This window comes from Cydia splendana, chromosome 9 (assembly GCF_910591565.1).
Source record: "Cydia splendana chromosome 9, ilCydSple1.2, whole genome shotgun sequence".
In the NCBI taxonomy this organism is placed as follows: Eukaryota; Metazoa; Arthropoda; class Insecta; order Lepidoptera; family Tortricidae; genus Cydia; species Cydia splendana.
This window is the reverse complement of record NC_085968.1, coordinates 7,577,878-7,593,882: the sequence shown is the minus strand read 5'-3', so window position 1 is coordinate 7,593,882 and position 16,005 is coordinate 7,577,878. Positions and strand designations below refer to the sequence as shown.

The following is a 16,005-nucleotide window of genomic DNA, read 5'->3' as shown; positions in this document are numbered from 1 at the left end:
CTCGCGGCGGCTGCAACTCGTGCACTGATCTGAAAAATTCAAGTGAGTGAAACCGTTGTCGTATAAACAATTTAAAACATGTCTCACGAAAGTTTAATATCGAAACTTGATCTTATTAAGTAAAGCTTAGAGAGAGTACTATGCGACCTCCAAAGTAAAACAATTAACACAAAACTGTAGGTAGGAAGTAGGTAGGTAGGTATTTATAAGTTTTTTAAATACATATTAAAAACACTGGTATGCTTGAAAGAGTTCTTATTTATAGGTCGCTAATTAATAGATACTATAAGAGATACTATTACATATACCCTTTAAAGTGGGAGCAGATTTTTTCACGATAGATTACAAAAGAAAATAGTAACCGGTTTTAAGATGCAAGTCATATGTGGATTAGATAAAACTTTACAAATACATTTTAATAAAAGTTTAAATATATTAGGGTAGCACATAATCGGTCACTCTGGAGATCTACACCCTGTCTCTGACCATGGGGCTTTAAATCCAGGGCTTGATTTTACTCGCTAAACTGAGCTACTTTTACTATGGGACCAACCCTAAAATCGGGGAAAATTTTTTGGCTTTTCCATAGAAAACGTCGACATCTGATCAGCCAAAATTTATGAAAAAGTAAAAAAAAATATCGGGATTTCGGGGTTGGGACCATAATAAAAGTAGCTCAGTTTAGCGAGTAGAATCGAGCCCTGGATTTAAAGCCCCATGGTCAGACACCCTGTATAGGACGGCTACGTCCAGCAGTGGAATTGTATGTAATGGTTCATAATATATGATGATGACGAAAAGTATGTTGAAGACCTTTAATATTTTTATCATTTTGTAACTTATTATCGTCTTGTAGTATTAATCCTACGAAAACTCGGAGTAATTAACAATGGAGCCGCCATTAACAGGCGTTCCCCTCTGTCGAAAATAGGCGGCCAATGGTCAACCACATGTCAACCATAATTATGTATGGACTGACGTTTATCTGACATGACGTACCTATACATTTGATGTGCCCCTCCCCCGCAAAAAACGGCAGACTATTTTGTACCGAAAATTTTAGACATGGCGTCTCCGTTGGTTATATCCTCTAAGTACGAAAAGATTAATTGACTGTGTCCTTGGTAATGCGCGTTAATTAGACCACAATACGATTATAAGATTAAAGAACTATCTGCCTTATGATAATGATAACACTGAACACAATTTATATTGATATATTTCCTGTTTTATTTACATTAATTTTAATTATCTCCTTTATGTACATGCCTATTTAAAACATGTATGTCAAGTACATCCACCGATGACCACGATCCTCAGTCATGAGGGAGCGACCACAGAGAGAGATGTCAAGTACTCCGGGTTCTTCTTGTACGTCTACCCAGTTCACCTCTATTGTAGTCCGACCAAGAACAATATTTTTTTAATTATTTTTCTTTGCCCTCGGAACAACGAGCACATTTTCCACTTCCCTTGACTGTACTAAGTCCACCTCTCTGTCAGAAATTCTAATTTTAATTCTGGAGTTAAATAAATCCATACTATAGTATGGATTATAATCCATACTATCCATACTTAATATGTGTGTCTGTCAGTCTGTTACCTCTTCACGCTTAAGCCGCTTAACCGATTTTGTTGAAATTTGGTATAGATATAGTTTGAGTCCCGGGGAAGGACATAGGATAGTTTTTATGTCGGAAATCATCCCTGAAGAGAGTGCAAAGGGGGGTGGTATTGAAAGAGTTAATGAATTGCCTAATAATTGAAGTAAGCAATGCGCGAATTGAATGATTGCTAGCATTATCCAAGCGCTATACCTACTTTAGCTGCTGTCACTAATTCCACGCAGACGAAGTCGCGGGCAAAAGCTAGTAAATAAATAAATATTATAGGGACATTCTTATACAAATTGACTAAGTCCCACGGTAAGCTCAAGACGGTTATGTTGTGGGTACTCAGACAACGATATATATAGTACGAGTTATGGGACATGCGCTCACATCGACGGCCGGACGCAACTGAGGCGCGCGCAGGCGGCGCGCACGTATTTACGCAACGGTTGGAGCGAGATGGAAGACAGGGCGTGCTACTCTCGAAAGCGACATTCTCCGCGGTAGTCCTGAATTGCTGTATTTTCTACTACCCACTTCATGCAACCGGCGATTGTGAGCGGGATAGAAAATATGCCATCGCACTCTAGAGAGGCGCGATTTACGTCAAAGGGTAGATTAGATTCTGCAGTTCGTAGATACCTATCTTTCTGTTTTTCGTAGGTTTAGGAATAGTATATAAGACGACGATACATTTCAATAAATGTTCATTATTTAACTGACTAGACCGCTGCTATCATTGCTCCTCCTGCCTGGACCCCCCATATCTGGTGACCCGTCGACGCCTAGAAGATGTCTGAAAGCGAGGATGGAGCTCAAGACAAGCGAAAAATGGAAAAAGAAAACGTGCAAGAACCAAATACAGCATCGAATGCGCTACATCTGCAGCTGCCGTCATCAAGCTACGATCTCGCCGGAATCTCCATCCAGTCCAAGTTACTACCGTTTTGGCGCGAGCATCCACGTTTATGGTTTGCGCAGTTTGAAGCTATCGTCGAACCTCTGAAGACAAGTGATGACCAGAAATTTCGATATGCACTCGGCGTTATGCAAGCAGCTGATATTCAACAAGTTAGCGACATCATTCTTAAGCCGCCATCCACTGGCAAGTACAACGCGCTGAAAACTCGTCTCCTTTCTGTCTACGAAGAATCTGCGTCCAGGCAATTCCAGAAGCTTATCAGCGGTCTCGAGCTAGGGGAACAGAAGCCAACACAGCTTTTAAGACGAATGCGAGAACTAGGCAAGAATATGGTACCAGACGACGGTTTGAAGGTCATGTGGATGAATCAACTCCCAGTACAAGTACGCACAGTTCTTTCTGTCAACAACGAGTCATCACTAGATATTCTCGCCGCCATGGCCGACAAGATGTTAGAGCACGCCGAGCCAGTCACCGTTGCTGCAGTCACACAAGCCACAGACTTTCAAGCCCCGCAAAGCAGCCAAAACACATTTTTTGAGAAGTTATCCCAGAAGCTCGACAGTTTAACACTCGAAATTGCAGCCCTTCGGTCCGGCGGCCGGCAACGCTATCGCCGTCCCTTTCGCTCTCGCAGCCGTTCCCGTTCGAGATCTATGGCGGCGCATGGAACTTCACGCAATCCAGGTGATCCTGGATGGCTCTGCAGATATCACTTCAGATTCGGAGACAAAGCACGAAGATGTGAATCGCCGTGTAGCAAGAAAACTAGCTCATCGGAAAACTAATGCCTACACCGACTCTGGCGGGCCTCGGTGTACCTTCAGTCAGCAACCGCCTATGTGTCATCGATCGCAACTCTCGAGAACGTTACCTCGTCGACACTGGCGCCGAAATATCTGTACTATCGTCGCATCACAAGAAAAACCAGTTATCAAGCACCTACAAGCTTTACGCCGCAAACGACACGCCGATAAAGACCTATGGAGAGAAAACGATCACTCTCAACTTGGGGCTACGGCGCGACTACCGTTGGACGTTTATCGTGGCTGCCATCAAGACCTCAATCCTCGGAGCTGATTTCCTTCGGCACTACAAGCTGCTACCTGACCTGGATCAAAAGAAGCTCATCGATAAAACCACTAAACTCCAAGTCAACGCGTTAACAGTTCGAAGTACTCAAGAAACCGTCTATTTGATCAGCAGCAATCAAGCCTACTACGACATTCTCAAGCAGTATCCTAATGTACTACGACCAATGTCTTTGAAAACGCCGGCCAAGCACAACGTGCAACATTTCATCGAGACTACGGGCCCCCCACTCTTCGCCAGGGCACGCCCACTGCCGCCCGACAAATATGCAGCGGCGAAGGCCGAATTCGAACGCTTGATGGAAATGGGCATCTGTCAACCCTCAAACAGCCCCTGGGCAAGTCCACTGCACGTTGTCAAGAAGAAAGATGGTTCTCTACGTGTATGCGGCGACTATAGACGTCTGAACGCCGTAACGCAACCCGATCGCTATCCGTTACCTCGAATTCAAGATTTTACATACCAGTTGCACAATAAGAAGATTTTTTCTAAATTAGACCTGAAGATGGCGTATTTTTGGATACCCATGAACAAAGAAGACGCGCAGAAAACTTCAATAATCACACCATTCGGGTTGTTCCAGTTTAACTCAATGACGTTCGGGCTCCGTAACTCAAGCCAAACATTCCAACGATTCATGCACGACGTTCTACGAGGCATAGATGGCTGTTTCTGCTACGTCGATGATCTTCTCCTGTCCTCTGAAAATGAAGAAGAACACAAAACACTGCTTCGACAAGTCCTGGAACGCCTAGATAAATACGGCGTAACGCCGCAGTCCCGGGGAAGGACATAGGATAGTTTTTATGTCGGAAATCATCCCTGAAGAGAGTGCAAAGGGGGGTGGTATTGAAAGAGTTAATGAATTGCCTAATAATTGAAGTAAGCAATGCGCGAATTGAATGATTGCTAGCATTATCCAAGCGCTATACCTACTTTAGCTGCTGTCACTAATTCCACGCAGACGAAGTCGCGGGCAAAAGCTAGTAAATAAATAAATATTATAGGGACATTCTTATACAAATTGACTAAGTCCCACGGTAAGCTCAAGACGGTTATGTTGTGGGTACTCAGACAACGATATATATAGTACGAGTATACAAATACTTAAATACATAGAAAACATCCATGACTCAGGAACAAATATCTATGCACATCACACAAATAAATGCCCTTACCGGGATTCGAACCCAGGACCATCGGCTTCGCAGGCAGGGTCACTAGCTCACTACCCGCTAGGCGAGACCGGTCGTCAAAGTTGTTTTTCATCACACTCGCTCAGTAAATGTGGAATTGCACGCAGGTTTAGCGGGAGTTATAGAAAAAGCGTTCTCCCTAGGGAGTTATGAAGTTTCTAGTGCCATAATTAACAGTTTTTTGTCTTTATACTTAATTTTTGTATCGCAAGTGTGATGAAAAACATTGTGTGTAACTCGGGGCGTAATAATATTGCAAACTCGAGTCTATAAATCGCTCCGGCAAGCCGTCGCGATTTAACTTACTCTCGTTTGCAATACTCAACTTACGCCCCATTATTATTTATTTATATATTTATTAACATAAAAATATACAGCTTATACAAGTACAGTGTCCCACAAAACAGTTTACACGGTTTGACTGTGGGATCGTGTAGTCTCTACTCTACACAATGTACTATTATTATTCATTGGTTTTCTATTGCGGGTGGTAAAATATATTTTGGAAGCAGGTTATTTAACTGACAAAGGCGCCGCATTTCACTTACACATGTAATGTCGATATAAAATGAGTTTTCTTGTTCCGAGTTGACACCATTCCGATCTTTTTGAATAAATACTGTATCTTTTTTCCACACCGTGTTTTTTTCATTTCCGTTAATTTCAAGGGTGCATTCCTGAGCTTAAATCAAGTAACTTTCTGAAAGACACCGATATTCTAATTAACTCCATTTCGGAGATAATAAATAATTATTATTTTTTCCTATAAGGCCTCTACAAGCGTGTACACTTGCCTTAGGGCCGGTTTACATATTGATTAGTGTTTAGAATGAGTTCATACATTTGCTACTAAACTTAAGTACAATCTCGGTCGATCGATGTTCGAAATAACATTGATATGTCCCAGAATTCAATTGTTTGGTTGAGTTAAATGTAATGCCCGTGTTACAACAACGCTATATGCTACATTTAATTACTTTTTAAACTTAATTTTTTTTACAAAAAAAGCAAATAATTATATATTTTTTTTAAATATCTATGCCATTTAGTTCTCTTAAACGTACTTACCCATACCCCGAAGTTAACGGAATTCAATAAAAACACGGTGTATAAGGCAAATTAGTGTCTCCAAATAATAATAATAAATCGTGTCATTTAAATAGCCCTTTCCCAGTTTCTCACATCTCTGTTATTGATACATAAATCTGTTCATCTAAATAACTCACTTTAGATAATCTATTTAGTAAACCTTTGTTAAATTTTGGTCCCTTCCTAACAAACACAAATTTCATAATAAGGTCATAGAATTATCTAGGGCTTGTTAGACTTAAAAGCCAAGCCAAGTTTTAGTTATTATTACGATAATAATAACTAAGTCGCAATATAATGATCAGATCCACGGGGAGACTCAGAACAGTGCCGCGACGCATGGCACTTTCATGCAAAAACCCGCGAGTAATCGGCCCGACATACTACGAGCGTCTACCCGCTGAATTACGTACGGAAACATCTGACGAAACATTTGAACGTCAACTGAGAGTCCTTTTATTGGATAATCCACTTTATTCTGTAAATGAGTACCTATATGACCTTGACATTTTAAATTGTAAATTGAATCATATAAATTTGACATGTTCTCAGTTATTGATTTATGTATAATGTAATGTGTACCTAGTATTTTATTTAAAACATGACGATCATTAAGAGATACTCGTACTTAGTTATTCCCGTATTTTGTTTTGACATTAATGGATAAATTGTTGACATAAGATTAATTATTGTAAGACATTTTTTTAATTTGTATCTATAAATAATATTATGTAAATATGAATGACGATCATAATATAAATTCATGTAGATTATAATGCATAATTTTTAATGTAATTTAATATTATGAGAATAAATATCTAAATCTAAATCTAAATGTATTTTATTTAACTATCAAAATTATCTGCACGTTTCCTACCAGATTTATGTAATATTATACGCGAGAAGACTAAAAGCTTTATGTAAAACGATTATGCTCGTATGATCAGGCCTGAACAAAGCCTAGCCTGTGTCGTAGGAAGGACTCGGAAATTACACCTGTTTTTAGGACATTTTATTTCAGCATCCTTTCTGCACCGCTACGCTAATGAGAAAATAATTAAACCCTTTGAAAAGATTTAATTCCTTTAGTAAGTTCATTTTGTATGGGATCTTACATTTTCAGTATGAAGGTTTTTTTAATGATCAGGTATAGCCTGTCCGTTTTCTAAGATCAAATTCGCCATAAATTGACTATGGCGTAGGTACTTGATCTTATAAAAGCGGACAGGCTATACAAAATATGATAAAACCAAAATCAATTACTCTTCTTATAAAGGCCAGCAGGCTTTCGCAATTTTTTTCATGTCTGCATTTTTTTTGTTCATGTTAGACATTTTGTTGATAAAGTGTTTGATTTAAAAAAACAGCCTAGATATATCTAACCAGTCCTAGTAGATAAATATTTGCTTCGTATAATTTATCAAACTGGATAATGAGATTTCTCAAATACGCGTACGACCGTACAAACCAAACTTATTATTTCAATGTCCAATTTGCTCCAGAAAATTAAAACTGCTCTTTTTGCGATAAAATAACTTACTTTTTATTGGATAGCCCTAATATTTATTCCTTAATCTTAATAAACATTTTTTAACGTCTTTTTTGTACAGTCGCCATCAGATATATCGGAGCGGCCAAGGTGCTCACAAATATCGGAACACGCCTCTATTGTCAGGGCGTTAGAGCGCGTGTTCAGATATTGTGAACACCTTGGCCGCTCCGATATATCTGATGGCGACTGTACAGTCGCCATCAGATATATCGGTGCGGCCGAGGTGCTCACAAATATCTGAACATGCCTCTATTGTCAAGGCGTTAGTGTGAGAGTGTGTGTTTAGATACGTTTGAGTATCTCGGCTGCTCCGATATATCTGATGGCGACTGTATCAGTGTGCCCGACCCCTTGTTTACAATTTATCCTAAATTGGCTGGTTATCATGATTATAATGTGGCATTGCTCTCCTTCCAGGTCTCGGAGGTCCTCCGGCGCGGCGACGGCAGTCACGCCTCAACCGAAGAACCTCAACCCTGGAGGTAAGTACGCTACTTAAGACGAAAGCGGAGGACCCGCGCGAAATCACCTTTTCGACACTAATATTAAGAGTTAGGAGCATTTAAAATTTGTATGAAATATGATATGTGTGATATGTGATTAGGAAATACATATTCTGGATAATAATCGCTTCGTAATTCGTTAGGTTATGGTGACATATTATCAAAATTGGGGACAATGTTCTGTCCCGAACCCATTCGACATAACATTGTCCCCAATTTTTTCTAAAATTTCGGGGCACAGCCAAATCCACCAGCCAAATATATGGAATCTGTTTAGCCTTAATACCTCCTTAATACACTAATCACGTCACCACTTTAGCGTAACGGGATTTCTACTTACCGGATACGGGAACAATAAAAGTACCTTAGTAGGTATGTACATAATTAGTTCCTGAACAATTTCTCAGAATAATGACGAAATATTATATGAAAATAAATGGGAAGTATTTTGCTTACGTTACTAGCCTCGTAGATTATCACCGGTCAAAGATCACTCCACCAATTATGATTATACGAGTCATAAATTCGATCAATTAGTAAGGTCTATTATTAGCACATCAAAAATTAGTAAGTGGGTGTTTTAAGTAGTAGTGTGGTAGTAGTAAGTATCGTTATACGAATTTGATTTAATTATTTGTTTAAATTTGAAATCAAATAGCTGTCAATAGAGTAGAATTTATAACGGTCATATATGGAACAACATGCGGTAAACTAATGAGTTGTTAAGTTGTTTGTAGTGAAATTCCTGATTAACTATAGGTATACTTTTGCGGTTACGCACTAAAAGAATTATCATACCGACTCAGTACAAGGAAAGAGGTAAATGTATGTAGCCCGGGGTTAACCGGTTAAACTTGGAGTTACCATGGTTACCAGTACAATTTGACACTGGGTTAACGGTTTAACCGGTTAACCCCTGGTTAGTGGGATGGTGCAAGTGACGCTAAATAGCATAATTATTGATTTTTGTAAAAAAAAAATCATACAAATAAAACTCTGCAATCTCTGCATATAGCGTTGTTGTAACACGGGAATTATATTTATTATTTAAAGAATTAAATATTAATTTCATAATTAAAATAACACATAAACTAAACTTAAATATAAATTTAAACTAAATAAGTATTCGAATTTAAACTGTTGTGAGACATACTAACATTGAATAATTTTACGGTTTAGACTCACTTGTTTTTAGTCACTCGCGCGACATGTTTCGGAGAGCCTAGGTCTCCTTTCTCAAGCACTAACAGTGCGAGCAGCGTTCACGACGGCCGTGTATCGCTTACTAAATAAGTATTAAATAAATTAACTACTGAAGCCCGTCCCGGGCTGTCCCCTACGCAAAGGTGCCCATCACGCTCGCTGCGTTGCCGCGTTGGATTGCGATGGACAACCTGGACAACTATTTAAAGTAATTTAGAACATCGATCGTCGGAGATAGTACTTGCGTTTAGCAGTAAATGTATAAACTTGTACTAAACACGACTTTAAGTATTTTTTTATTTAATATACGAGTATATTAATTTACAATATTTACGAAGGTATTATATCAATTTTCAACGAAACCTAATGTCACCTGGGGCATAATCCTCAGGACACTGGCCGCATTTCCCCGCTGTATAGTTAAGCTCAGCTTTTGGGCAAAATATGACCCTGCTCGTAGGTCGCCAGACACCCCAACAAGATTTCGGGAAATATCCTTTATTAAGCTTTTGGTGTCTGACGACCAAGGCTCAAAAGTCTCGACCGCCAGCGCCGCAAATTCGTAACTATTTTTCAGAACACTAATCAATATGTAAACAGGTCATAAGGCAGCGGCACTGAACCTGCGGCTTGCCAGGTGATGCTGGTATAACTAGATATGTACATAACCTTGCCATCCGAACGTCACCTTTAAGCAAATTCATCTTGCGGGCCAGGGATACAAGGCAAAACCGTCTTTGTGGCCCTCATAATAGAAAGTTGAGTACCGCACTCAACTTTTTTGCCAAGTGTACGCGCTCGTAAAGGTCTTATCAGATAAAAATAAATGATTGATTATCTTCAAAATTGAGTTTATTAGAATATATATTATAATAGTATTTTTGAGAAATTAACTTAATAAGCTAACCCTTGAAAATAACGAAATTAAAAAAAAACGGTATATGAGTATCTGTTTTTATGTATATGCAGACCCATGAGCGCTGAAAACTGTCTTGGCTCTCTTGCCATTTGGTAGACTTTTTTTATTTAGGCTGCCAAAGGCGGCCAAGACTGTTCGGCATTGAGCATATTACTAAAAACTCAACGATAAGATAATTTCGGTGTCCTTCTAGTAATTGTAAAAAAATAGATGTAAACAAATCTTTACGATAATCCAACCGACGGACAGTTTATCAGGTGATAAACGCTTGAAGATTACGATTTTGCTAAGTCAAAGTGAATTATCGGTGCCGGAATGAAGTAAGTTGATGGGCCCTTTTTAAAACGGTAGTATATTGCTCATATTTCGCAGAACGTTTTTGTAAACAAGACTCATGTGTTGGTAATCCGTCTGATCTGACTACCTGGAAAAGATTACGCTTCCATATGAATGATGAGGGATTTAAACATACAATGGGTTAAGAGGAAACTGGACAGTTTGGTTCATTCTAATAGTGTAGGGGAGAGGGGGCAGCTATCACTGGAGGCAGCTTAGAACAAATGCGTTTAAAAATGTATTTTTGATGCGATAATGATCCAAATCCATATTTTGGGCTTGTAACATCGACCCACACAACTGTCACCTGGCATATTTGAAGTTTGACAGAACATGAACGAACCAGTAGCTTAGTTTGTTTTCGATGCTACCCGCTAGCGGTATTTGTGCAGATTTGTAAGGTTTCTCAGGCTGTATTTGAAGGAAGTGGTTAGTGAAACTTAATTTATTAGATAGAACAATCTATTATGTTTAGTGACGAAGGATGAATAATCAAAATTTGCAATGTTTCTACAAAATAACGACGTTTATTTTTTTAAGTAGGTGTTGGGGTAGTTATGAAAAATAATTAGGAGGCAGTTTTGATTAGCAGTCTGTTCAAAACTACCCCGGCCATAAGAAATGTTCATATCTGCCCCGATATTGACTAGCATTTAGGTATGTAAATTAAAACCGTAATAATATTTTAGTTATTTTAGTAAATGTTAATAATGCATTTACCTAAATTCCATGAACTAAGTGGTTCAGTACTTATTAGGTACGTTTAGTCATGTTTAATACTCGTATAATATTTATTCGAATTTTGCATTTAGGTACAATATTACAACATATTAAAATTAAATTCTATAAATAATTAAAACATTGCAGTTTATTCATTTATTTGTTAACAGGTAAAAATGGTAAGGAATTATAAAAATAAAGAGAATCACAGAGAACCAAAATATAATAAATACTCATACAATCCACTGTTAAAACATTATTGGGGTAGTTTTGATAAATGGTATGTGCAAAACTGCCTCAAGGGGGTAGCTTTAGTAAGATTTCAATACTTTTCAAAGGTACCCCCACTGAGGCACCTTTGAACACTCAAAAAAACATGAATGTACAAAACTACCCCATCTTTGTTGTAACTGCAAATTATACGAGTAAACTGTTAACACAATTATTTCTAGTGACAAATTGTACCAAGTACAGATAAAAAAAACGCGTATATCTCGAAATTATTGCCATTACAGCCCATTTTTCAAATCTGCCCCATGTAAGTTCAAAGCTACCCACTCTTGGGGCAGTATCGAACATTATTCCTTGAGTTGCAAAAATCTAATTTGTACTATTATCTTTAGCTTTATATATGTGCAAATGCAGTAATTACATAGGTTAATAACGTAGGTTATTGTGTAAAGGGTTAAAACTGGTTTCAATAGGTAATATTTTGAACTATGACAATTAATGTAAAAAGTGTACCAGGCTGCCCCCCTCTCCCCTACGTTATTCATTGATATTGCTTAACACATTCAATACCACTAAGTGCTACGGGTTACGCTCGTAGCGCGTAGCCACGGTTTCGTCGTATGTAGCGCGTAGTCGCTACGAACAGTGTACCCGACAGTCGGGTTCTTGGTGTTGAATGTGTTAAACAAATCACTACACCAGTATAAAACAAAGTCCCCCGCCGCGTCTGGCTGTTTGAGTTTTTGTATGTTTGTTCGCGATAAACAAAAACTACTGAACGGATTTTCATGCGGTTTTCACTTATCAATAGAGTGATTCTTGAGGAAGGTTTAGGTGTATAATTTGCTAACCCGTGCGAAGCCGGGGCGGGTCGCTAGTATATATAATATAACAAGTCCTGAAGTGTAGAGCCCTTTTCCTCCTCATGAATCTCATGATTGTTTTAGCTGGCTATGGTGATCGGCTAATAGGTACATTAGGTAGGTACCCAATTATTATACAAATATTACACTTAAGTACTAATTAACATTAATAACGAATATTCTATTTTATTTTATTTTTATTACATACATGGAAAACCAACAGCTATAAACATTTCTAAAAGCTACAATAGATTTACAGACTACTCTATACACTCAAACAACAAACAAAACAAACAAGTAAGTATAGACTTTCTATACTTACTTGTTTGATTTTGTATTTCTATACTCAGAATTTTATATTAAAGACGCAAATCACAGCTCAAAATCTTCAGACATACCCATGTCTGAAGATTATGAGCTGTGATTTGCACATACATAAATTGAGCATACGATAATTATTCCGCGCAGCTGTGGCAAAAGTCCATGCCTATAGCACTTCTGATAGCCACACTCCAGCAGGAGTTGGTACCTACTAGAATAAAAATTTAATCGTACCAACTCAATATTGTGTGTTTATTATGTAATATACTAATAAGCCTAAATATATTATATATGAAGGTTCTTACATTTTTAAATTAGAAGATATATAAATATCTACAAAGTAATGAAATCTCATTAATGCCTAATTAAAATTACCACCGGATTCACCACGGTAACATTAATAACATAAATCATATAGATAAAATAACAATAAAGACAATTTAATAATAACATCAAACAGGTGAATGGAGGTTAGTTAGGTCATAGAGAAATATAGTAAAATTAAAAGTAAAGTAAAGGAAAGTTAATCCGGTTATAATATTAGCTAAAAATTGTTGAGCATTAGACTTTTCGGTCGGTGCTATATCTATTGTCAAGTACTTAGCAGTACTGATAATTCCGCTACTCGATGCTAGATGTCGTCTGCGAAAATAATAGTCGTTTTGGTACTAAAAAGTGAGCACTCTATGTATTTTTTTTCTCTATGGTTAGGTATAGTCTATGTAATTACTACTGATGCGCATTAACTAAAAACCAACATTTACTAAATGGGAAAAATTCGTTAAGTTAATGGTCTACGCTACGCGAATATCGTCATATCGGACATTACCAGTTCAAATGTGTATGTGGTATGTACGTACCTACACAGTCAATAAAATATGGCTATCACCAAGGGGTTGCGTAAATGCGACGTTGTCTAAAATACCCTCGCATCAGCTATGCCGCGCTAAAGCCTACTAACTTAACTTTTCCTTGTATACTAATTCTTAGTTCTTCTTCTTCTTCTTCAACCTAGCGTTTTCCCGGCCTAGCGGCAGGGTCCGCTTTCCTGCTCAATCTTCTCCACTTTGCCCGGTCTTCGGCATCCTCAGGTGTGAGATTGTTCTCTTCCATGTCCGCTGTCACGACGTCCTTCAGCGCTTCTTAAGGGGCTCACTGATTAACAGTCCGCCGGACGGTATCGGCCTGTCAGTTAGAACAAAATTTTGACAGTTCCGAACAACTGACAGGCCGATACCGTCCGGCGGACTGTTAATCAGTAGGCCTACCGCGACCGCGTGATGTAGGGCCTTGGAGAATATTTTCTAATGTCAAATGTCAACGCATAGCCAAGTCACAGGCATAGCCTAGTTTGGGATCCACCTGTGTTCATGTGTCTGTAAGATTGTTTTCTATTGTCAACAAACTTCTTCTTATTTTTAATTATTCTTAGCCTGTGAGGTTTTAACAAAATACACTGGACCAATCTAGTGGTTTTGTATGAAATCGCACAAGAACTGCCAACACAAGTATCTGTAAAATCATACCTACGTAATAACTACACCCTTATAAAACAAAGTCCCCTGCCGCGTCTGTCTGTTTGTGTGTTTGTATGTTCGCGATAAACTCGAAAACTTCTGAACGGATTTTCATGCGGTTTTCACCTATCAATAGAGTGATTCTTGAAGAAGGTTCAGGTGTAAAATTTGTTAACCCGTGCGAAGCCGCCGGGTCGCTAGTAATATTAATAATGTCGAAGTGGTGGCACACCCAACAATCGATGGCACAATTTAATGATAGTTAGCAATTGCAATTAAGTGAGCAAAGCGTATAGGTTTAAGAGTCTAAGAAGGCGAAAATCTAAGAAAGTTATAGTGCCACACGGCAGGGCCAATTAGATCCGTTTCCAGTCCGGACCGGTCTTCCGCATCGAGTAGTTTGATCCTAGAGGAAAGGAAACTAAGCCGACGACTAGGTATTGAACTACTAACTCTATTCTTACAGTCAAGTTTTAACGCAACAATAGCCAATAACACATTACATCAGCTGATTGATGAAGTTACTTACTTACTAATCCTCACTTAGCATTTGAAAAAAGATATTTGTAGCAAAAATTACGTAAAATCGATATCACTCATGTCATTAGGGTTCGGGTATGCCCTGTACGCGAGCCCTTAGCAATTTAGGTAATTTGATGATTATACCATATCCCTTACGGGTGGATTGGCAGAATGGCCATGCCGCCCACGTGGCTAGCATAAGGATTCTACAGGATTATACATTCATTCAGCCTTTGTACTAATGATGTGTGTTTATTTCATGTTTTATGTTTCTTTTTTGTACAATAAAGTGTTTTACTACTACTACTACTACTACTACTACATTCATAATGCTAAAAGTTTTTTTAGAACAATCGACATACCTATTGCTACGACTTTGTATGTTATTGTTTTGATTATTGACACTTAAACAGCATAGTAGAATCTTGAAATATTTTAAATTTGCATTATGCTGCCATTCTTAAACGTCGTAGAAGCCTTAAATGGTTAGGTACAATTCTTTGTACCTACTAGAGCGGAATCTTTTTTTTTTAATCTGTATATCGATTTTTTTCTAAAGACACAAGACCTGTTAAGTTTTATGACTTAGTAGGTGTAGGAGATTCTGTTCTTTATTAAACATAATAATCAAGGTCTACTTCAGAGAGCTCGCTTGACAGCTTTTCAAATGCCTACTTCACAAAGTTGTCAAGCACTAAAGAAACTATGGCGTCGTATGGCACCTAGAGTAGTCTAGTCTTTCTAATAACCGACCTCATTAATACATGTTGCGAACGCAACCTTTTATTTGTATAAAATCTTAATACATTCCCAATGCAGTAGGTAAACGCAGCCGTCGGGCTCGGCTAGTATTTGGAAGCTTTTTCTAAAGCACCAATAGGAGCGCTCCACATACTCTGTATCGCGGCCAATTAGAGGCACCCAAGTTTAAACCACCTTTTGTACTGATAAAATATTGCAAATCACTCTCTCATCAGCCTCCATACCAATAACACACCACTTCTGCATTGAACCGTTTAGTTAAGAACCCTTGTAAATCAGTAACTTTAGAAGATTATAGTAGTTTACTTCAAATCGAAGCTTTTTATTTGAGTCGTCGACATCCTGACCTGCACGGCGGCTACATATGGTCCTTCGAACCGGATTTGAACCAGCGACCTATGGATGACTCCTTTCTTCGTGCGTATGTCGGCAACTCTGGTGACGTTGTCCGTGCCCGGGTTAGATATGAGCGCCGCGCCGGCGCGCCGCCGCCGCCGACAAAATTTTCGCGCCGCCGCCGCCGACGCTGCGCTATCGGCGTGGCATCGGCGTGACCTTGTTAGATAGTACTATACTTTCAGAATCAGAAATATATATTTTATTTAGTTTAGATCTTTAACAGCGCCAGTCTGAATAGCTTATGGACA

The 16,005-nt window shown here is 38.5% G+C and overlaps 1 protein-coding gene across 10 annotated transcripts in view; it reads left to right on the top strand.

Moving 5' to 3' along the window:
* Positions 1-16,005, top strand: part of LOC134793522 (3',5'-cyclic-AMP phosphodiesterase) — a 534,412-nt gene that overhangs the window by 472,895 nt on the left and 45,512 nt on the right. For all 10 annotated transcript variants that reach the window (XM_063765108.1, XM_063765110.1, XM_063765111.1 and 7 more), the window contains one exon: positions 7,879-7,943. In XM_063765108.1, coding sequence (XP_063621178.1) covers positions 7,879-7,943 — 65 coding nt within the window. The remainder of the gene's footprint in view (positions 1-7,878; positions 7,944-16,005) is intronic.